Raw genomic sequence first — 23,845 nt, 5'->3', positions numbered from 1 at the left:
CACATTGTTCAGTATAGGCAGAAGGAGAACTTGAATATTCACCTATATTGTCTTCAACTTCTACTAGAGTAGTTTGCAGTTCCATTAGATTTGCTTGCTCTTGTATAAGGTTTACACTACTTTGCCCTTCTTCTTTATGCTCCTCCACTCTCCCCTTCTTATTTCCTTGTGGCACATTTTCTTCCTCGTTGAAGTGATTAAGAAGATTGTTATATGATGTGTCCAAAAATTCCTCAACCATTTCGCGTGCTTCTTTTGGATCCACACAATCAGATGATTTACTACTACTACTAGAAATTTGGGATATCATCTTCCTTTTTCGTAGTCCTTTTTTATGTTCAAATCTTTGTTCCAAATAATGTCCCCCCAATTTGCCCTTGTTTGCCTTCAGTTGTTTGTGATATGTATAAGCCTCATAGAGCAAAAAATTGACAACCTCAATGGTTGACCGGAATGTTCTACGTGATTTTTCATGACGATAATACATGTCACATGATTTTCCGTTGCTGTGTTTTTTGCACACAATATTCCATCCATTTAGCCTCTCAAAGAAACAAAATTGAGGCACATTCTAGGTATCTTGGGGCAATGGTGACCTAATTATCTTGTCCACCTCTGCAATGTCAATAGCACAATCTTCAGGAAGTTTAAAGGAAACTGAGATTTCTCCTACTACATTGGTTGTCCCATGTTTTGTTTTCCAAGCCAACGCTTTAACTGTGATGTTGATTGAGTAAATAGTTGTCTGAGGACTTCGTAGAGTTGAACATGGAGGCTCTGTCGACAAAAATGCTCCACTAGATCTAGAACACACGGCAGTATCTCCCACCCGGCTGTGATGTTCTCCGGCACAGTGGAGTTTTGGGAGTTATTCTCATTACGATTGGTGAGTGACATCTTGACCCAATCCAATATTCTTCTACACGTGATTAAATTCGGTTGCCCCCTTTCTAAGTCATAACCCTCCTGCCTTTTAAGATCAAACCTCAACGTACGTGATCTACCGTTGGGCGTATTGAGACAAGAGTTACAATAACTCAAGAGACAAAGAACTCAATAGTCAAGAGTTACAAGAACTCAAGAGACAAGAGTTACAAATAATACATTAAGTTTATTGTTGTTAATGTAGAAGTAAAAAATGCTTGTAACATTCATAATCTTTATCTATAAATAGAGTATTGTACACAATCAAATATATCAAGAAAAGATGTAGCAAAAAAAAAAGATTTAATGTGTGGATGTAAGCCATAGGTCAAACCATCCTAATTATCTACTCTCTTCCTTGTTCTCATTTCTCTTTTCTAAATTATAAGTTCTAATAACAATCAACATAATGTGATGAAAAAAGATTAAAAAAAAAAAAAAAAAAATCACCATCATGTTACTTAAGGAAAAAAAAAAATCAATATCATAAATATGGCTTGGCATTTGCTTTCACTTAATCTCATATATACTCCAAAACAATAAAGCACCAAAAAACCTAGCAATTTAGGTCATACATAGCCTCCAACCCGAGTCTCTGCGGCTGTTTCTTTTAAAACTTCACATTTCCGGGCACTTTAAAAAATAAAAAATAAAAAAAATCGTCACCATCGGCATTATTTTGTTTTGATATTTGAAATATAAAATAAATCACAAAGATTGATTGAGTAGCAAGTCTGAGATGCAGTGGATTCAACATCCAATGTTTGTTAATTAACTATTAATCCTGATTGTTTAAGTTGCCAAGTGGTAAATTAACCAAATAAGGCTAACAAACATACATTACAAAACCGTTAGTATTTCTCTTATCAAAAAGAAAAACTAACAATAAATTAATATCATACACTAATTTGACTTGTGCGAAGAAACATCACGCACAGCAACACAAACAAAATTTGGTTCCATATTTCTCAACTCTTCTTCCCCACTGTATTTTGCTTTTGGGGTGACAGAAGTAGTACTTCTATATGGAGATTGAAATTTTATGTTAATTAATTCGAGTAAGAAATATTATGAATTGCATGTTCTACTGGACTAATGCTATAAGTCTTTTTAGAATTCTCTTAGAATCCTCTCAAATGTGATGTGACGTTTAAAATCACCGATAAATCAAAATTCATTAATAATCATTTCAAATTCAATTATAATTTTAAAAGTTACATCACATTTGATATAATCGTAGGTGTCTAAGAGGTCTTATAACATTACTCATTATCCATTATGTTTCGCCATCTTCGCATGAGACGCACTATGGTAATTAATAATGCAACTGCAGAAATGGCACCCGAAATACAAAATAGGTTGTAGAAAGGCTCGGGACCTAATTCTGGATTGTCGTTTTGGTCAGCCGAAGCGGATCCAGAGCAATTATTAGATGAGAGCATGTCATTTTCTAGTTGTCTCATTCTTCCACTTTGTGTCACTTCAAGGATTGCCTTTGAAATGTCAGTCGTCAAAGGAGAACCCTTTGGGAAAACCTGAGAGAAAAGGAAATTAAGGATTAGTAAACAAGCATATAGTTCATCATTGACGGATCGTACGTGAGTTGCCATACCACACTCAATGGGTTTATTTTTTAGAGCGGTAGTAGGGAGCGGGGCATTGTGTTGCAAAAATTACTCTCTTACTATGAGTCTCCCATGACTTTTATTTAAAATCAATTGGTGTTGTCGTGCCCAACAGATTTGATTTTAGAGTGGTTGCATGTTAAACTACCTGTTATCTCAAAAGCTTAAACTTATAGGAAAAGATAAATTTAATCACTTAACTACTACTTTAACACTTTTCCTCACGTGTAGAATGTTTAATTTAAATATAGGGTAAATTGATGGAGTCAAGGGTCTATCTCGGGACCTTTGGCTCTGATACCATGTTAAACTACCCGTTATCCTAAAAACTTAAGTTGATAGGAAGAGATAAATTTAATCACTTAACCATTACTTTAACATTGCAGACGAAGAAAAGAGTAAGGAGATCGAAGAACTTACAAAGCCTAAACCTCCGAGATTGACAATGGGTTCTATTGCAGTGTAGTTGCAGTATTTTGCAACGAAGACTTTGGCATGTGGGGCAGTAAAGAAAGCAGCGGTTATGTGGCCTCTCTGAAAAGCTTCTGGGTATTCTTTCATGGAGTGAACTGTCCTGATATTCTCTGGTTTAAATTTTAACGCAGTGATTAAATAGTTGAAAATGAAAGAATTCTGATTGCACCCAACTTTTGCATTTGTTTTTTGAAGTGTCTCAATATCCACAACAGACGGCTTGAAATGAGAGACAGTCAAACTAGAAGTAACGCCTGCTGTGAAACTAGCCGTCACAATCAGAATCACAAAAAACCACGGTGCCAGCACTAAACGAGACAAATGGCTTTTAATTGGTTCTCCTGCAAGGAGTAAAATGCCAAAACAAAGCTTTATACAATAGGAGGTGCTACTAATATAACATGCATATATATTCCCCTTTCCTTTTCCCTATTCTGAATAGAAAGAAAAAAAAAAAATTATATATATCCCGTGAATTGTCATCACTTTAATTTGCAATGTTTTTCATAAAGTTCAATTTTTCTCAATTTAGTGTATCGAACTGTGAATTTTTCTTTTCAATATTTCCTTATCCGTTAAAATTTTCTGTTAAATCCCAACAAAATTTCCAAAATTCTCTAATTTGTTTTAAGAAAAAAATAAAAATAAAAAATTGTAAAGATTAAGGCATTGATCTGAATGTAACTATATTTGCAAAAATACACATGCCTCAATCTTTGCAACAAAAAAATTTTAATATATATATTTTTGAAAAATTGGTATTTTGAAAATTTTGTTAGGATTTAACAGAAAATTCTAACATAGGGAGGCATTAAAAAAAATTTTAATGTTCAATACACTAAATTGAGAGGTTTTAAACTTTAAAAAAGACATTACAAAATGGGTGACAATTCAGAAAGTTTGGAAAATTTTTCCTATATATTAATATTAATGGAAAAACTTTACTTATGCTCCTCGAAGTAGAAGTGATTCTGCAATCATAACCTTAAAGTTTAAAAATTTGCTAGATACTTACTTTGTACAAAGAAGAGAACGGTGACGGAAAACCAAAGCATAGCTCCTAAGCCTTTACTTATGCCCCTAAACCAAACCATTTGAATGAAAAATGTCGGTTGAAGTGGTACTATTGGTCGGAAATTAATAGCCGGTGAAGTTAGGGATAGGATAGGGACATCCTTGGTGGTTTTACAAATATCAGATATTAGAGCAGCCTCTTGAAGTGTCAGTGTTCCGATGATTGTTTGCACTTGTTTGGTATCAATGAGATCAATTGCTGAAATGGAAATTGTAATATTATTGAATTGCAACATTAATAGATGGATGCATGATGGGATGTGAATCACAATTAATTGGACTTGACTGGCAAAACTTAGGCCTTTCAACTTTTTTAGGGCAAGCCACAATTGATTTGAATTGAAAAGAGTAAGAGCAAATTCAAAATGAATGCCCTGAAGTCAAGTAAGCATTTAAAAAAAAAAAAAAAAAAGGGACAAAAGTTTAAAGGTTGGTTGCACTACCATAAGGTAGCTAGTTGGCCAGTTGCTCAAGAGAGTGGCCTTCATCCCTCTTTGAGGCGGTGGTCAGCCAACCTAAGGGTTTGGTTGGGGTAGGGCAACCTCGGCCTTAACCCCAAGTTGGTGGTTTGCTACCTGGGGTGGACAGACTATCCTCACCCTTTAAGGTGGGGCCCAACCACTCCAAAGGAGTTGTGGAGGGCCGACTACTCCCTTACCCTCTAAAGGGGTGGTTGACCACCCTAAGAGGTTGATTGACCACCCCTATAACTGACTTGGGGTTGATCAACCATAAAAAAAAAAAAAATAAATAAATAAAATTAAAAAATAAAAATTATTATTGGTTGTGAACCACATCCAGACTAGTAATGCTCGGGTGGCCTAGGTGGTCAGCTCACCCCAACCAGCCTCTCAAAAACTGAAGGGGTGGTCAAACATTCCCTCTAATTAAGGGGTGACCAACCAACTTAATTATGGGTTGATTTGGCTAGGGGTGTTCAACGAGCCAGTTATAACCAACCCGTAAAGGTAATGGCCGAATTCGTTCTTTCCGTTACTCATATTTGGAATGGCGATATGAACTTCCCTTATGTGGAGTGTTCATTGGTGAGTTATGGTCTAAGAGCATTCATATTATACTTTTCAAATTTAACTTTTATTTGAAAAGTAAATCTCACTTTTTCAAATTTAGGGAGCTACTTTTAAAATGAATCAAACATCAAACTTTCTACATCTTTCTTTACTTTAATTAAATATTATTTTTCATTATTTTGTAATTACTTCTTTATTCTTGGTAGGTGAGATAGAGAAGAAAAATGAATTATAAGCTTAAAAAACTAAATAGCTTTCACTTTTTTGGCATTTGATGTTTGAAAAGCCTCGTTGACCAAAACTAAACTTGAAATAGAGTAAAGAGCTTGTTAAATGGCCATTTTTGTGAGTTTTCTCAAATTTTTGAAGAAATGTCAAATATGAAGGGACAGAAATTTCCTCCAAACCAGTTTGGAGGAAATATTCTCCAACCCATGTAAATTAGTACCAAGTGTTTATAAATATTTAAAAGGCACATTAAATTTAATCTAAGTTAGTAAACTGCTATTAATGAGGTTAAAAATTTAATGTATATTTTAAATGTTTATAGACACTCGACATTATTTTACATGGGTTGAAAGATATTTCCTCCAAACTGATTTGAAGGAAATTTCTTTCCAATATGAATGCTTAAACCATATTCAATGTAACTTATGAACTAAATTCAATGCCCAATTTTCTTATTGATGAATTTTCTTATTGATCTCAAATATATATATATATATATATATATATATATATATAAAAGAAAATGTCTTACAAAAACAATTGGGTTTTAGGTCACTAGCTAACACGCTATTTAAGTTGGACGGAAATCACAGAGTAGTTGTACCGAAATAACGAAGTGGTTGGACTGAAATCATGAGAAGATTGATCGTAGTTATCATCAACACTACAATCTCGACAATATTCTTTTAGTGGGAGTTACTATTTTTATTTAAGTAGTCATTATGCTGACGTGGCTAGTCGGTGCATCTTAGCTTTCCCCTTTGGTCGGGTCCTATCATCTAATTTCTAATCATGGTCTTTGGTGGTCTCGACAAAACTAGCAATTCAAGCTTTGCCATCCTAGCTAGCTAGGTAGTCTTCCCAATCCGAATCCAAATCCCATTATCATCCTATGCAACCATTCTTGCAAAAACATTTCTCCAAGCTAGAAGTTAAAAGTTAGAAAGTTTACCAGCTGAAATTGCCCGAGCTGAATTTCCATGGGAGTCTTTAAGTTTCAAAACCAGGTTGTTAGAACAATTCAACCGGTGCAAATCTTGGAGGGCAATATACACTGGTACTTTCTGTTCCTTTCCCACACAAGAATTATAGTTAAAAACAGCACCTACACTTGCAACCCTTTTTGTCGTTGGACAGTATCCTTCAGAGATCCTACCTTTTGATCCTATGGCCGTCAACAGCAACAGTAAGAAGAAAGAATGACCACGACACATTTTGCTTTCAATGGAATTTCTTACATCTTCTGGTGCGCGAAGATAGGTGAAGAAATTTGAATGACTTGACTTTGAGAAACAGAGGAGACTCAAACTTATATAAAGATACGTATATTCATTAGCTGACTAATTTAACGGTTCTTCCAAGAGGGAAGGATAAAATCTTTGGAATTTCAAACGATTTCAGAATATTCTTCTGTTTTTGCTTTCTGGGAAGCTGAACGCGGATACTTGTTTACACAATCATACTAGAAAACATCGATAATTGACTGTGTGAATCTAAGCGGAGTAAAAGATAAATATAGGGGAAGTTTATCGAATACGACATAAATCTTAGTTTGCTCAGCATATATATATATATATAGCTGCTGCTTTCTGTACCTAGTACTACGAAACTTCCATTAAAATTTCTGTGTGCACACCAAAACAGAGTCCTTTGAATTTTTATTCATAAAACGATTGAACAATCTATCTCTTGATAACTGAAGATAGGCTAAGAAGATAAATAGAGTTGTAAGAAGACAAAGAGCTGTTGTAAATGCTAGCAGTTGTTTTACACAAGAAGACACAGCCGATTCTCACCTGTTGGAATTATCTGCATCAATTGAAGAGGACGATGAAACCGTTGCTCTTGTGCACTCGTTTATGAGTAATTTTAGATGGCTTACTTGTTTTCTACTTGTGTCCTACTAAGAATGATGTGGCTATTAAAATTATTATTTAATTAAAATTTAAGAATAATCAATTACAAGTCCAATGATGATTTTAATAGCCACATCATTCTTAGTAGGACACAAGTAAACCACCTAAAATTACTCTAAATAAATAAAGACCATTTGCGCATCATGCTTATAATACTCAAAACCAGAGACAAAGGGGCCATGGTCCCCCACAAAAGAAGGAAAAAAAAAAAAAATTATAAGTAAAAAAAAATAATAATAAAGTAAAGTTTTAAGTTTAGTCATATGGCTCCGTCAAAAAAAAAAAAAAAAAATTTGGCCCTATTTTTAGAGTTTTTGACCATATCCAATAAAAACTTTTTGTCATATTCTTAATTTTTTCGGGCCATACCCATTAAGTTTTTTTATTTTTGATCTTTACTTTCAAATGTCCATTTTTTTGCCTTATTTTCAAATGCGTACTTTTTTTTGGCCCTTACAGTTGTCTTTAATTCATAAAAAACAACTAAAATAATTTTTTTTTTAATAAAAAATTTCTAAAGAACCGAAGAAAAAAAAAAAAAAATTAGCTGACCCCTCCCATAAAATTTCGTCGCTCCGTCCCTGCTAAAAAGAACCCAAAAAATACCCACAACCTACTATGAGAAAGACAAAGAATAACAAGATATTACAAGACTAGAACGATGATTCTCACATCGTACGGCTTTTTAATGTTAGATTCTTTTATTATAGGTGAAAAATATTAGATCAAATTTGTCTTTCACATGCATTGATAACTTTAAAAGAAAAACTCTTCAAATAGCTTGATCTAATTTTCAAAATTTGAGATGAAGGCATCATGTTAATTAAGACGAGAAAGTCTTCCCCGATACACCACCAACTATCGCTCATTTATAAATTATCACTTGTGACACATGACCGTCTTCAACTACTAATCATTGGCAAAAAAAAAAAAAACAAAAAACCTTTTCGTTAGTGGAGTGCATTAATTCAAACATAAAAAGCACATGTGACATGCATTTGCTCATTTTTACTTGAAATAATGAAAATTCCCTTCGAGTAAAAATAAATAAATAAATACAAATAAAAATAAAACTTAAAAAACTTAGAAGAACACAAGAAAAAAGAAATTAAAATTAAAAAAATAACAACAAAAAGAAAAAAAAAAAAAAAAAAAGAAACTAAAGATGGGTGGTCGAATCAACCCTCTACCGCACTCGGTACTTGGGGATGACTCGATCACTCCATATGGATGGATTAGCCCACCTCTCAAATCACATGAGAGTGGTCGAACTACTTCTAAAACACAATTGGGAGTGGTTCGACCAATCCCTAGGGATGACTCGGTCACCCCAAATCACTTGAGGGATGCCCGACCACCACCCTCAAGTATTGGGTGACTAACAACCTTTATTTTATTTTATTTTTGTTTCTTTTTAACTGACTTCGAGGTTTTTTTCTTCTTCTATTTTATTATTTTTTTGGATTTGTTTTTGAAAATTTTGATGGCGTTTTAAGTAATTTTTTTCTAAACTCAGTTTATTTTCGTGATCTCACACATTAAAAATTGAAACTTCCGTGTTACATGTTTATTTTTTCATTGATTTAATGCGCTTCACTAACAAAAAGGGTTTTCTTGCCAGTTGAAGGGGAGTCGTGTCACGAGTTGTAATTCTTAGGGGAAATATGTAAATAAGTGATAGTTAGTGATGTAATTAACCCTATTTTTTATTATCGCTTTCTGTACAATGTGTTATTATTATTATTATTATTATTATTATTATGAATAGAAGATGAATTTCATTTATGGCATTTAAAACATTACAACCATTTCAACAAATACATTTCCTCCTTGAATATAAGGAGGAATATCCTCCATCTAAATATGTTCTTCCTGTTGGTACACCGTTTTCTTAGCTAATTTGTGCGCTGTAGCTTCTCTCTTGACATGTTCATCCACCCTATTCGATTATTCAATATCATCATTGAATCTTCAACTACCTGGCTATATCAACTCTAATTTCCTCAATGTTATTAAGTGCATGTACTATTTCTAGAGCACCCCATCCCCTTCAAGAATGGCTCTCTCCAACTCCAAATCTCTACTTAAAATTATTGCATACAAAGCTGTCAAAGCTTCCGCTAATTAAATTTAAATTTGAACTGAAGAAGATCCTAATTCTAGGAGCATCTTGAAAGAATTCCCTTGAACTTCTCAACAAACTCGAATCATGTGACATTATATGCATGTCCATATAAGGTTGTTATTTTGGAATATGTTACAACTAAAATGAATCCTACCGTAATAATGCAAGATAGCTTGTTAAAATTCCTTAAAAATGCTATGTAGGAAACAATGAGCTCTTGTTTACCATATGTGACAAAAAGAATAATGTTAAAAACCATATTTTTATTCTAGATATATTTCATAATACTAATGTAGCAGTTTCAATCAACCAGTGAGTTTTTATTTTAGTAAAAATTAATTCAAAAATTGGTTGAAATTGTCACATCGACATTGTGCGACATTTATAAGATAAAAATATAATTTTTTTGACATACTAATTTTTCAATGAGAATGGATGCAAGAAAATCTATGAGGTACCATTTTATGGCTCATTAGTCTTTGCCAGTATTTTTCGACCCGATCCAAATTAAAGAGCGGGAAAATAATAAAAGAGTAATATTTTTCTTTACACTCATATTTTAAATGAATTTTATATTAATTACTTTTTTAAAAAAAAAATTAAAGAGTTCATAATAGAATATCTAGTGCTTATGAGTTATGGCAGGCAGAAAGTGACGATAATATGTGACGATTTTAACCTGTTCCAACGAGATCCACAGCCGAAACCCTTCTTCTAGTTGGACAAAATTGACATGTGCAAAAACTGAAAGTTCAAAGCGGCAGCAAAATAGCAAGCAGAGCATGGGCACAGCCATGGCTTCCATATCTAAGCCACTGCCACGTGTCCACCTCCCCTCGAACCCTATCCCTCTCCGCTTCTCAACTGTAATCCTATCGTTCCCTTCCTTCCCAGCGGCGTCGTTTCCCCGACATCTCTGCGCCATTAAAACCGGACCGGACGGTTTCGGCTCGGACTTGCTAAGGAAGCCTATTATCTCGCAGGACAAGGACGTGGGCGGGATTTCGGAGGAAGACGAGGAGAGCCAGGGGAAGAGGGAGTACGAGGACGGGGACGAAGAGAAATGGGTGGACTGGGAGGACCGGATTTTGGAGGACACGGTTCCTCTGGTCGGCTTTGTTAGGATGATCCTTCATTCTGGAAAGTAAGCAAAAGCTAAGGCCTTTTTCTACTGTCTTTTCTCTTTTCAATTCTTGCAACCCGATTTTTGAGCTGAAAAATCGAAAGATTTCATTTTGTTTTTGCATTTTATGAGGGGTATAAGTGGACTACTCTTTATAATCTAATGTGGGTTCTGCAATTACTTCATTGATTATACCTTAAAACCAAAATTGCCATTATAAGATCATTGCAATGAACCCAATTCAATGTTGTTTACACAATGGGCTAAATTTAGGTTAGAGTTTTCTTAGTTTGGGGAGTTTCCAATAGCTTACTATGATTTTATGGAAGTCTAGGTGAGTTGTGCATGCAAGTTTTTAAATTGCGACAATACAAGGATTTGGAAGAAACTCAGAGTTTTCGTTGATTTAGTTGTCTTTTAGCCAGAGCAGTAATTGATTGGTTGAAATTGTAAAGAGTTAATTATACAGTGTACGAGACTGCCTAAAAAATGTGCTTGGTGTACTATTTTTAGCAAGATTCTGGCACTTTTGCAGATTAAGGTTCTGTAGAGAAACTTATAAACTGTTACATAGTTAAGAGGACAATTGCATTCTGGATATTTCATAAATTTTTGCCGTCATTTTCCTTGTGGTATTTTTGCTTTAGAGGATTTTCGAACTTCGCATTTAATTCCTTGTATATCCTTGTACATGGACTCCATTGGATCTTACTATAAAAGTTTGTTCTTCCTTGGAAATGGAAAAGGTGAATGAAATAGAGAAACTAGTTTCAGTTCATATTATGGGGATGCTTGGTAAAGAGAGAATCTAAAGAGCTATTAGTGGTACCTCAAACCGGAAATGCTGGATAAGGTTTATTAGCAGATAGTCTTGGTTCTGTTGAAGCCCTTCTTTAGTGCATATCTGTAAACTCAGTATTTACATTGTTAGCTGGTTATTCTAAACATGGAAGTGCTAGATACTGGATGGCTGCATGTCGTCCCTCTTTTTGTGGTTCACATTTCATATAATGTTTTAATTTTGATGTCATTCCCCTGTTCCCATGGCAACATAATTTGCTTCTCCGTGGTCCCAGTGAAGAATAAAGAGTCGAATAATAGTTGAAGTAATGTTATCAGTATTCAAACTCCTTACTAAGAGAACACTAATGTATCTGAGTTATGATTTATGAGTATATTTGTGTTAGTTTTCATTCATGTTGCTAATTTTCATTATGTGCAAACTCGAATTCTTGATGCAGATATCAAAGTGGAGATAGATTAAGTGCAGAGCATGAGAAAACCATTCTTGACAGGCTGCTTCCATTTCATCCTGAGGCTGAAAAGAAGATTGGATGCGGAATTGACTATATCACAGTATCTCTCTTCCTCTTTCTCTTTCTCTATTGGTTCCTAGCCAAACAGCTTGGTTTAATTGAAAAGAGTCTCCTCTCAGTAATAAACTTTACATACCTAAATGATGCTTTTTGACTTTCTGATTAGAACTTTTCACATTAACAGCTTTATATATGCAGTTTGTTGCTTTATGCATGATCTTCCTTAGCTTTACTAAATGCTATAAGATTTACAAACATATGGATCTGATTTTTTATCGAGCCCTGGCTTACTAAATACCAATCTATTTGCAAACTCACATGTAGCTATAATGGAATTCTATGTTCCAAAGTGTACACAATCTGGAGTCACGTGTAATGACCCATGAGTATCATCAGGTCAATTGATGTCTGTACTTCTACTTGCCTTTTGACTTCTTGTTTGTTTACTTATTAGGATCGCATACAGGATCTTGGATTGTATGTTGCGTAGGCATGCAATCTTCTAATTCCATGTTCAGTGCTATGTGAATTAGCTATCCAATACCCGTATTGGTATTTGACTTCATGCGCAACTGTCACTTTTATGTGAGGCTATAGCTTGTTCGTTACTTTCAGGTGTTTAGTCATGCAAAATAGAATTTAATTGGCCTAGAACATGATTAAGTGCATTTTCAAAGTCCTAAAAAATCACAAATAATTTGTTCCTTTTTTTCTTTCTTTAAAACCCCTTGGCGATTTCTCTTCTTGATCAAGGCAAAGCCACACATGACCCCAGAGCTTGCTGCCTAGATGATGGCACCTGACTTCAGGTGCAAATAACTGGGTCAGCAGGTACCAAGGGCAGTATCCTTTCTTTCTTTTGAGGTGTGGAGCTAGATCCCATGGGCAGTCTCACGCTTATTCAACTGTCATGTTTTTATTCAAAACCTTGAAGTGAAATAATCTTCTGAATTAGATATCTTTTCAAATATAAGAAATTCAGGTTTCTTGGATGATGATAGTAGCTCTTGGAGTTGAAATGGAAATGATGCATATTTCTCTTTTTGGATTGACAGATTGGGTATCATCCTGAATTCGAAAGGTCACGCTGTTTGTTCATAGTTCGAAAGGACGGAGAGTTGGTTGACTTTTCTTACTGGAAATGCATAAAGGGCCTGATCAAGAAGAACTATCCTTTATATGCTGACAGTTTCATTCTCAGACATTTCCGACGGCATAGGCGTAGTGTATGAGGTAGCATTCTCAATTGTCTGCCAGTAGTATCATTGTATTGCAAAAAATTTTCATTTTTTATTATTTCCTTATTGATTATAATATGTGGTGTTTATGTGCTGAAGTAACATGTTAGAAATTAGGAGATATTTAATATTCTTGACTTCTTGAAGGTGAGGGAGGTTAATGGAAAAGGTGGATTGAAAGCTGTGGGACGATTTGACCGAACTCGATCGGAAAAAGGAGGAATTCCAGTTGAAAGAGGTTGACCTCCATGCGTTTCTTCTATTACAATCATCTTCCCACCGAGCCTCCTTTCTTCTCGGTCCACAGGGACGAAATCTTGGATTGTTGTACAACTATCCACTCCTGTAAGTTACATTTGTCAAATATTGTATGTATTATCAAAATCCAAATGATCCTGTATTTGGCAGAGGACCTTTCCTGGATTCAAAAGGAATGAGGGTAAAGCTTTTTTCAGTGTTTTAGGTTGGCCATAGATTTCTTGGTGTCTATAGATAATGACTTTCTCTCGCAAATTGTTTCAATTATATTGGATTGCTTCCTGCTATTTGTATGAGAAGCTCGTAGTCATGCAAACATGGAGTCCGTCCTTCTAGATTACCTTCAAAGAGAGAACCGAGCATGCCACCGCCGTAAGAAAATACCCATTAGATTGTTATGGTCTTGATTGCACGGCTTCTAAGAAAAATACCACATTTTATTCAGGCTTTTCTTTGAGGATTAGATGAAGAGCATCTCAAATGTAAAACACATTTTTTGTTATAGCAATTCTCAACTTGTAGTTTTTCACTGTAACAAAATGTTCCAATATTTTATTCATTCTCAGCCATACTTCCTCGTTATTTATTGTTTCTTTACATCCCCCACGATGGGGAGAAGATGACGACGTTGTTCCACTCCACTCTGGTTCTTAGCTCCATGGACTCTCCACCTCATTTCCATCCAGATTGTACATGGTGGACCTCACACTTCAATTGAGATCGTAAGCCTGCTGTTGAAACAGTTTGTGAAAACACGAGCGTATACTAATTGGCATCGTTTTTATAGAAAACAGTGTTCACGCCTTTGCGGCTTGGAGTGCATCAAAGGTGTAGACTGGCTTGACGAGAACGGAGCAGAGAGCGCACGTGACCTCATCATCCTCAAACTGCTGGAGCATATGCATTTAGAAGTCCCAAGTGCAGAAGAAGGACCTAAACCTATTGAGGTCGAGGTTTATGTTGGAGAGACCCCCCGACATCTTGAGTTTCTGGCGGTGTGAAATGGGTTTTTTGATGGGGCGGCCACTCCCCAGTAATAGGGATAACTTGCACAATCACCTCACACAATGATTATGGCTCACCTAGCCACTTCCATCCGGGGGTGGTGGAGGGTATGGCTCATACGGTTACCCCCAAATAGAGGGGTCGGTTTGCACAGCCAACCCCCAACCAAGAGGTGGCTCGATGTTGCATTCAACATGTTGCATGCAACATGAAAATATAGTGTTGGACGGAATGAGTGAAAGATATATATATCCATTATGGTGGGATGCTTTCAAATCACGATAAGATTTGTCCATCATGCGAGAACTTTTCTTATGAGAAGAGAACCTATATTATATATAGAGTAAATTAAAATGGCCCAAAAACATTTCTATAAAGAAAAAAGAGAATAATAAAGGAGCCCCGTGTTTGATGAACATGCTCACAACTAGAAGTTGGTAGGAATCTTCAGCACGCGTGTGGAGTAATTGAAAGGTGTTGGAAAATAATTGGGTTGGACTCTTTCTTGATTTGATAATTGATAATTTAAATTAATACCTCTTTTGGTTGTCGGTGGACTGTGACACTGACACGTGTGTTCGTTCTAGCACGGCATCAATATGTTTGTTTTTTTTTTTTTTTTTTTTTTAATCCAAACTCCAAAACTAGCAATTCGCATTACACCCTTCTCTTTTATTTTTTATTTTTTAAAATAAAAGGTCGTAATTACCACGTGAGCGGACTAATTGAAACGTGTGGAAAATAATTGGTTGAGAGGCTTCTTCAATTAATTCTTGGTGTGATGATCTCTTTGGCCTGTTTCTGACATGAATTAGTCACGCACTACTGCAACAATAAAGTGATTTTTTTCTTTTTGTCTTTTTTTTTTTTTCAATAAGCCAATTTTGATCTCAAAGAGACAAAATGAGTCTGATCCATTGAGTGATTTTAAATTTTCAATGAGAGAATTGAACAAAAAAAATCTAGCTTTCTTGGAGTACTATAAAACTAATAATCTTAATGTTCTAAGTGCTAGGGCCCCCCACCCCCCATAATTTCTTCTATGGTCGCTTCTTAGGATAAGCACCAATATTGAAGCTTCCTTTTCTTTTGTGCAAGTAGCAATGGAGCTTCCACAATACAAAGGCTTTTATATATATGTTTTTGGGGTACGTAACTTCATTTTAAACCCATGAATTATTACTTAATTTGAAAAACCCTATTAAACTTTAAAATTTTTCAATTTGGACTACTGAACTTTCAATTATAATCAATTTGAACTCCTCCGTCAATTTTTGCCAGACAAAATTACCTTTCAATTTTATTTTTATTAAAAATGAAAAAGAAAAATTGAAAAATTGAAAAAAAAAAAAAAAAAAAAAAGTCACAAGGTGGCCCAACCGTGGGTCACCTTGTGGTTTTTTTTTTTCTTCCTTTTTTTATAATATGTTTTTTTTTAAAAAAAAAAAAAAATTTAATTTGAAATTAAGGGTAAATTTGGAATTTTACAAAAAAGTCAGGGCATAAACGTCATTGTCTCACTTTTAATGTTTAAAATCCGACGCAGAGGTTCAAATTGACTGCAATTGAAAATTACCCTTCAATTTTCCCTTCAATTTTCTTTTTATTAAAAAAGAAAAAATTGAAAAAAATGAAAAAGAAAAATTACCCTTAACATTGTATTATATATATATAAAATTGAACTTAAGGGTAATTTTGGAATTTTATAAAAAAGTTAGGATATAAACATCATTGTCTCACTTTAAACGTTTAAAATCTAACAGAGAGGTTCAAATTAATTGCAATTGAAAGTTCAAGAGTTCAAATTGAAAGATTTTAAAGTTTGGGGGTTTCTCAAATCGGATAGTAATTCAGGGGTTTAAAATAAAATTACCCCTATGCTTTTCCACATGCACCATCCAAAAAAAGAAATGTTTCCCACATGTTACATATATGGTCTACCATATCATGACACATGCAAAAGAAGTGTACATGTTGCACAACTTTGCTCTTAAGCCAAGAGATGGATGCCTAGTTTGGAAATTCATTCACTCTATGCCCCTCAATTAAGGGCATTTCTAGTCTCACTTGCCCAAAACAATTTTAGTGCTTCCCTCATGCGAGGAAAGTGATGTGTTTGTCTACTATATGTATATATACAAAGGTGAAAGGTGAAAGGTGAAAGGTGGGCTTATCCAGTTATCCCACAAGCAAAACCCCACGTAAGGACCCTCTTCCTTATCCTCATCCTCATCTTTCACTTGAATAATTAATCCACTATAGAAGATAAAAGATCTGCAAACTTTTCCCCTTCTTCCTATACTTTTTTTTTTTTTGTTCTTGGGTGATGAAAATGAGTAGCTCCAAAATTAGACTATTCATTGGATTTGATAGATGCTTCTTGCTACGTGCTAGCTAGGAGCTAGCCTAAGAACATATATATAATCTGGATTTAATTATTGTTGAAGGGATCCTTATATTTCCTCGATGCTTGCTGCCAAGAGTGTGATTGATCTTACTTGGAATAATATATATGAAGAATCTTACTATGAAGCAGAAAATGAAAAGAAATTAACTTTAAAGGTTTTTTTTTTGCCCAAATGGAGATGTTATTTATGAGTTGAAAAGTGTTACACATTTTGTCCTCATCCTCCAATTTTTCAAAATTATTAGCAAATCCGTGAGACTCAACGTAAAACTTATATAACCTACTGTTAAATTATCAGTTATCTCAAAAGTTTAAGCTAATAGAAAGATGTAAATTTAATCACTTAATTAATAATTTAACACTCCTCCTCACGTGTAGGCTCAAACTCCCTTTTAATAGATGAGACCCAACACGTGGAATATTTAATTTAAATAGTGATGAATTGACGGAGTCAAGGTTCAATCTCATGACCTTCGGCTCTGATACCATGAAAAAATTCGTGGGCCTAACTCACCTTATAGAACCGATTTTATGAGGCGAGTTAGGCCCATGAATTCTTTCATGGTATCAGGGCCTACCACAGGACGAATGAGGTCCAAACTACTTACTCCGTGACAAGAACCAGGAAAAATACCGACTTACACGCGAAGGAGGGTGTTAAGAAGTAATCCCGCATTGTCTGTGGACAAGACCTTGGACATATTTATAAGGAGTAGACAACCATCTCTTATTGAACCGGTTTTATAAGATGAGTTAGGTCCACGAATTTCTTCATGTACAAATTCAATTGTAATTTTAAAAAGTGAAAAGATAAAAGAAAGATCAAAAAAAAAAAAAAAAAAAAAAGCATTTTTCTTTTAAGTTCGTCGAGTAATTTTGTCATGGCATGTAATTAGTAAGAACAACAGAACCAAGGTAAGAAATAAAAAGTGATAATTGAAGAAAAGTGTTAAATTTATGTTAAAAACTTGGTATCAATCTAAATAATTGTCCTGCCTTTTGCAATGATTAGACCTTAGTTGAAAACAATTCTTATAGAAAGCATCAACCTGCAAATCTTATAACAAGACTCCTGTTGTTCTTACTAATTACGATGCCATGGCAAACTTGTTTCCATATTCTTTACATTGACTTTCTTGATACATACGGAAGAAACTCACAATGAAATGGAAAAATAAAAATACCATAAGAGTAAAAGAAAATAGAGACAAAAACATTTTGAGGTGACTCCGTGCATTAGACACTTACGTCCACCGTTAAGAAAGAGTCCAAAAATGTTACATTATGCTCTTATGCTTCAATAATTTACAATACAAATGCTCTCTATTTATATAGAAATTGTGGTAATAAAGTGAATTCAAAATGATTTACCTAAAAGGTAGAAAATAATATGTAATTAGAATGATAAAATCTAATTACAATCATAGTTTAAAATCTCCTCAAACCTAAGGTAGAAGTTTGTGGAATCGTGAATTTGAACATTTTTTTTTTTTTTGGGTTAAGTCCATTTAATCCCCTCAAACTACCATCCCAATAATAATCTATCCTCTAAACTATCAATTGCGACAATTTACCCCCCAAACTACCAAAACAATGACAATATACCCCCAATTTTTTAAAAAATGATAAAATTACCCTTACTAAAATAAAAATAAAAATACTAAATTTAAATTTTTATTCAAAATTTTAAGGGTATTTTTGTATTATTGAAAATTTTATAAGGGTAATTTCATCATTTTACTAGCATTAGGGGTACATTGTCATTGTTTTGGTAGTTTATGGGGTAAATTGTCGTAATTATTAATTTTGGAGGTAAATTATTATTGAGATAATAATTTGAGAGGATTAAGTAGACTTTATCCTTTTTTTTTTTCTCGTATTTGAATTTCCGACCACCTTTGTAGTACATAAAAATGATAAATATAAAAGTTTTAAGTTTGCTGTTGACTTGTTCTCTTATTGCCGTGAGATTGTGTGTTGAGATTTTGTTTGTATATTATGATCACGTATGCATGAGTTTGCATACACCCACTTGAATTATATGTATTTTTTAAATATATTTTAAATACGTATTAATTTAATAAACTGAATTAAAAATAATAATAATCGTCCAACTACACTGCCTAATTTACCGGAAAACTTTATTCTTTATTCCTACCAAACAGTTCATAATTATCCTTTCTTTTTCTTCCGAGCATAACCTTATCCTTTCGACTAAAATGTAAAAACGACCTTAGGGGCAATTTTGTCCACTCGAACCTTTGTCCGTTCCGGCTCATTGTTTTCATGTGCCCCGAACAACAGTACCATATTTATGTTTAGACGAAAACACCCTCACCGGCATCCAACGCCAGTATTCCTCCACTCCAAGCCCACACGATCCAGCCCCTTCGTTGGAAGAAACGTGGGTGGCCAGGATTCTCCCACCTCGCCGAATCTGATTGGATGGGCGGTCACATCAGCGCCTCCTACCCTATCGTAATCGAGTAATTAGTCCACGTATTAAAGGCCAGCTCGCCCACATTTGTTTAAATAAATAAATTGTTTTTTAAAACCAAACCTCCTCCCCATGTCTTAAAAGCAACGAGGGACATGGAGACACTTGGCGTGTCCACGGAGCCCTAATAAGCGAAGAACGAGGAACAGACAAAGCATTGCAGCCAAAGAAGAAGCCACCAGAAACAGCAAAAAAAAAAAAAAAAAAAAAAGAGAAAGAAAAGAGAAGAGATTTTTTAAAGTCTCGCAGAAGAGAGAAGGAAAAAAGGTATAAAAAGATTATTTAATATTATTCTCCCTCCAACTTTCTTTACCGTTTTTGTTTTTGGAAATTTATTCGGATTTTGTAAAATCTTCAATGCTTGGAAATTAACTTCTACTACTACTGTTGCAAACGTGGCTGATCTTTTACTGTTCTTCGCTGCCAGCCAACCGTTTTGTTGTCTGATTATTTTCTTTGGTCTTCTGGGAGTGTTTATGAGTTCATATGTTTGAAATGGTTTTGGGGGGTTTTGGAGTTGTTTTTGGAACTGGGTTTTGACTGTCAGTGGTGTGAAACTTGTTATTGAATTGAGCCAAGTGTGTATTGGCTGGGTGTTTGGTTGGTGGGTGAAATCTTGCGTGGTAGATGTGTTCTGAGCTTTGTGGCTGTAAAAGCGCAATATGATTATGTTGATAACTACAATGTTGAATTTCGTAAACACAAAGTCAATTTGGGATTTGCCTCTTTCGTCTGAATAAAGTTTGACTTTACTGTTTTACTGTTTCTCTTTCTGATCCAAATTTGTTTCCCAGTGAGTGTCTCTCTCGGATTGTCTTGTTAGCTTAGTCTGATTCTGTTTCATTCAGAAAAAAACATGGGGACCAATTTGAACATGAAGAATTTCGGGTCGGACACACCGGGCGATGGCAACGGAAGGGCGCCGGGGAACTTTCCGTTGGCGCGGCAATCGTCGATCTACGCCTTGACCTTCGATGAGTTGCAGAACACGATGGGTGGGAGCCTAGGCAAGGACTTCGGGTCCATGAACATGGACGAGCTACTCAAGAACATTTGGAGCGCTGAGGATGCCCAGAGCATTATGGCCAAGCCGTCCTGGACTGCCGGACCAGAAGGGGCTGGCCCACCTGGTGGTTATCTACAGAGGCAGGGCTCGCTGACTCTGCCGAGGACGCTGAGCCAGAAGACCGTGGACGAGGTCTGGAAAAATATATCCCAGGATGCGACTGGAAATGGAAGCTCAAGCTTGCCGCAGAGGCAGCATACCTTAGGGGAGATGACTTTGGAGGAGTTCTTGTTCAGAGCTGGAGTTGTGAGAGAGGACGCCCAATTGGATGCCAAGCCTGTTGGTGGTACTGCTAGTACCGGAGGGTTCTTAGGAAATACTGGTTTGGGAATTGGATTTCAGCAGACTGGTGGGGGTACCGGATTGATGGGGAATCGGATTCCAGAGAGTAATAATCAGTTTTCGATTCAGTCTTCGAATTTGCCACTGAATGTGAATGGGGTCAGATCGGATCAGACACAGTTGTCACGGCCTCAGCAGCCGCAGATTTTTCCTAAGCCGATTACGGTGGCTTATGGCACACATCAGATGCCTCAGCTGGGTAGTCCAGGGATGAGGGGTGGGATTGTGGGTATAGGAGATCAGGGTTTGAGTAGCGGGTTGGTTCAGAGTGCGGCACTGCAGGGTGGAGGAATGGGAATGGTGGGGTTAGGAGCTGGAGCTGGAGGTGTTAGCGTTGCGACGGGATCGCCAGTGAACCAGCTGTCGTCGGATGGGATTGGGAAGAGCAATGGTGATATGTCGTCAGTGTCACCAGTTCCTTATGCGTTTAATGGTGGTTTGAGGGGGAGGAGGTCAGGTGGGCCTGTGGAGAAGGTCGTTGAGAGGAGGCAGAGGAGGATGATTAAGAATAGGGAGTCAGCTGCGAGGTCGCGAGCTCGAAAGCAGGTGATTGTTTGTTTGATATGTTCTTTGTCTGCTGCTTTCCTATGTATATGGGTTGAGTTTTAAGTAAAATGAATTAAGGCCAATTTAGCTCAGTGGAGTTATATTTGACTACTGTGTGATCATATTCTTGGTTGCTGTTGAGATCATTTCCTGCTTATAGATGCACTTACAGTATAAATATAAAAAATTTCTAGTAATTGAGTACTTTTTCTGTACTCCTATATAGAACACTGTTATATGTCAGTTATTCTGAAGAATATCAGAAAACATATAAAATGGCATCCTTAATTAAAAGAATATAATGTCGACTATGATCTTCTTGTCGCTTTATGAGTTTTTCTAGCCATTAACCTTCTGCTTTCATCATCTATTGACGCTCTGTATCCAAAAACTTCATGAAAGATTATGCAGCAGAATGGTAATGTGATAGCGATCTGACATTACCAGAGATCAAAGGTTTTGATAAGTAACGGTCATGAGCAGTTAAAAGGATCAAGTTTATTACAAGGTAAATGGATATTTGATTCAAGAAACATGACATAAAGTTGAGTTATATCTTCTCAAAACAGTAAAAGTATTAAAAAAAAAATTTAATAGCTGTGTTCTCAATGCTGTTAGAAACATAACTTACAAAATGGGAAACAACAACTATAGTATTGTAGTATTCTATCTCGTAAGTTCTTGTTTTTCTCTCTTATATTGTCTGTGGGGCTTCTTTTAGGCTTATACCATGGAACTGGAAGCTGAAGTTGCAAAGTTAAAGGAGGATAACGAAGAATTGCGGAAAAAGCAGGTATTTTCACTTGTTGAAGACACAGTTGGGTGAAGATTAACACACAAGTCTATTAGCCGTACTCAACTAACATTCTTGTTGTAAATACTCATCGATTATCCTTTGATTACTACAGGAAGAAATTATCCAAATGCAAACGAATCAGGTACTTTTGATTTTATTTACTGTTCTTGCCCCTACCATGATTGATGAGATATGAATCTATACTGGAAAATGGGATAAAGACGGACTCTTGCTAGGGTCATGACAAATGTCCCATGACTAATCAATGAAAAAAAAATCATGCTATTCTGTTTTTTGCTCTCTTTCTTGCTGAAGCTTAATTAATAGCACTATTGATGGCAAATCTTTGTTAGTTGTGTGTAGATTGATCTGCTCATGCATGTTCCTGTTTGTATATCATATCAATTTGTGTGATTCTTTTGGATGCTATGCTGAGAAATCTGTGTTTTGCATAAGCTGGTGGATTTTTCAGTATCATAAATGCAATCTCTTGATAAATTAGACTAACTGGTTGGGCGCACATGTATAAATAATCGGAAACTATGATTAGACTACTAGGATTTTAAAAGTAAAATACTATATACATTTAAGGAAATATAGATTGTAGAATAAATTTATCTCACAATGGGGTCCCTGATTAGCCTTATATATCTCCTATATAATCTGGTTACATGTGAACTTGAGCCTTTCTATGGTGAAACCAACAATTTTTTTTTTAAATAAAATAAAAAAGCTGTAAGTTGGCAATTGAAAAACTTTGTTATTTGAAACCGTGGTTATTAGGAATATTGCTTGGTTCTGAAAACATTCGTTTGCAGACAAAAATGATAAAGAAAGAGAAACATGAGAAGGTGAATTGTAGATACCTCTTGGATTTTGTTGGCTTTGATTGACCTTATTACTCAAATTTCCACAACAAACACTTGTTATCCCTTTTTCGTTGTTACTTGGAGTCATTGGCATCAATCCTATATGAATTTTGGGTTCTCATAGCTTTTCACTCCTCACTGTACAGTCCCTACTGATTGATCAGAGAATTGTTTTGAAACTGCTGCATCTGGAATGTGCCAATCCCTTTCCAACTCGGAAAAGCATACTAGTATTTCATATGCTCCTTAGAATATTTCCTCCTCTGCAGTAGTCTATATTAAGAGAATCGTCATTAACAGTAGTACATCAGCACAAATTTTAAACTTTTCTTTCCTCGAATTTTTTCAGTTGTCATTTTGTTGTGTCTTCTGGGGTTTGGAAGATTATTAACGGCATGATTGGGATATATAGGGAAGCTATCAGAATACACTATAAAACATACTTTCAAGATACATAGACACAGAATCTCTCTCTCTCTCTCTCTCTCTCTCTCTCACTCTCTCTCTCTCTCCTTCCTATATACTGTGACATGGCCTCTATTATTGACTTCAAAAGGAAAATGGAGTTATGTAATAAGTTTTTGGGATTTTGTGATGTCACAGGTCATGGAGATCATGAATCTACACCGGGAAGTTAAGAAACAATGCTTGAGAAAAACACACAGTGGTCCGTGGTAAAGTGCGAGAATGGGATGGTGAATTTGGTTAAACATCATGTATGGTAGGCGGCTGTACATATTAAATGCGAATGTGTGTTCTGTATATTGAGAAGATTGAGCGTTTTGGTATGCTAGATCAACCACCCCATATCTTCTTGGTTGCTTTTCTTCTAAATGTCCAGTTTCCTACCATCAGTAGTCCTAGAAATTCTGTGTTACTGCATTTTGCATGTGATAATTCCTTTGCACTGTCATGTGCAACTCTGTTTATCACGCCCCTGTTTTACGTTATATATAGGAGTACATGCAGCACTAATTTAAATTGA

The 23,845-nt window shown here is 35.5% G+C and overlaps 2 protein-coding genes across 6 annotated transcripts; both read left to right on the top strand.

The window, feature by feature from the left end:
* The first annotated feature begins 10,086 nt into the window (after positions 1-10,086).
* LOC132184188 (DCL-like protein) lies at positions 10,087-13,549 on the top strand. Its single transcript, XM_059597721.2, has 4 exons — positions 10,087-10,541; positions 11,762-11,876; positions 12,892-13,069; positions 13,222-13,549. The coding sequence occupies exons 1-3, from the start codon at positions 10,180-10,182 to the stop codon at positions 13,066-13,068; spliced, it is 654 nt and encodes a 217-aa protein (XP_059453704.2). The 5' UTR covers positions 10,087-10,179; the 3' UTR covers position 13,069; positions 13,222-13,549.
* A 5,793-nt stretch (positions 13,550-19,342) lies between these two features.
* Positions 19,343-23,845, top strand: ABF2 (abscisic acid responsive elements-binding factor 2). Of its 5 annotated transcripts, none has more exons than XM_059597550.2 (5): positions 19,343-19,508; positions 20,090-21,195; positions 21,917-21,988; positions 22,104-22,133; positions 23,464-23,845. In XM_059597550.2, exons 2-5 carry the CDS (start codon positions 20,098-20,100, stop codon positions 23,536-23,538), a joined length of 1,275 nt encoding a protein of 424 aa, XP_059453533.2. In that variant the 5' UTR covers positions 19,343-19,508; positions 20,090-20,097; the 3' UTR covers positions 23,539-23,845. The 5 variants fall into 5 exon arrangements, 3 of the variants coding, with proteins under 3 accessions (XP_059453533.2, XP_059453534.2, XP_088374254.1); XM_059597551.2 differs by having other exon boundaries at positions 20,036-21,195; XR_009440528.2 differs by lacking the exons at positions 19,343-19,508; positions 23,464-23,845 and adding an exon at positions 21,598-21,703 and having other exon boundaries at positions 19,541-21,195; positions 22,104-22,120.

This window comes from Corylus avellana, chromosome 7, assembly GCF_965113065.1.
Source record: "Corylus avellana chromosome 7, dhCorAvel1.hap1.2, whole genome shotgun sequence".
In the NCBI taxonomy this organism is placed as follows: domain Eukaryota; kingdom Viridiplantae; phylum Streptophyta; class Magnoliopsida; order Fagales; family Betulaceae; genus Corylus; species Corylus avellana.
This window is presented reverse-complemented; position numbering and strand designations above follow the sequence as displayed.

What these genes read in the sequence shown, in the direction of transcription:
- LOC132184188 (XM_059597721.2), top strand. Translation starts at nt 10,180, where the DNA reads ATGGGCACAGCCATGGCTTCCATATCTAAGCCACTGCCACGTGTCCAC. An exon ending in ATGATCCTTCATTCTGGAAA is followed by an intron (nt 10,542 to 11,761) that starts GTAAGCAAAAGC and finishes TTCTTGATGCAG; the next exon opens with ATATCAAAGTGGAGATAGAT. An exon ending in GCGGAATTGACTATATCACA is followed by an intron (nt 11,877 to 12,891) that starts GTATCTCTCTTC and finishes TTGGATTGACAG; the next exon opens with ATTGGGTATCATCCTGAATT.
- ABF2 (XM_059597550.2), top strand. Translation starts at nt 20,098, where the DNA reads ATGGGGACCAATTTGAACATGAAGAATTTCGGGTCGGACACACCGGGC. An exon ending in GGTCGCGAGCTCGAAAGCAG is followed by an intron (nt 21,196 to 21,916) that starts GTGATTGTTTGT and finishes GGCTTCTTTTAG; the next exon opens with GCTTATACCATGGAACTGGA. An exon ending in AAGAATTGCGGAAAAAGCAG is followed by an intron (nt 21,989 to 22,103) that starts GTATTTTCACTT and finishes TGATTACTACAG; the next exon opens with GAAGAAATTATCCAAATGCA.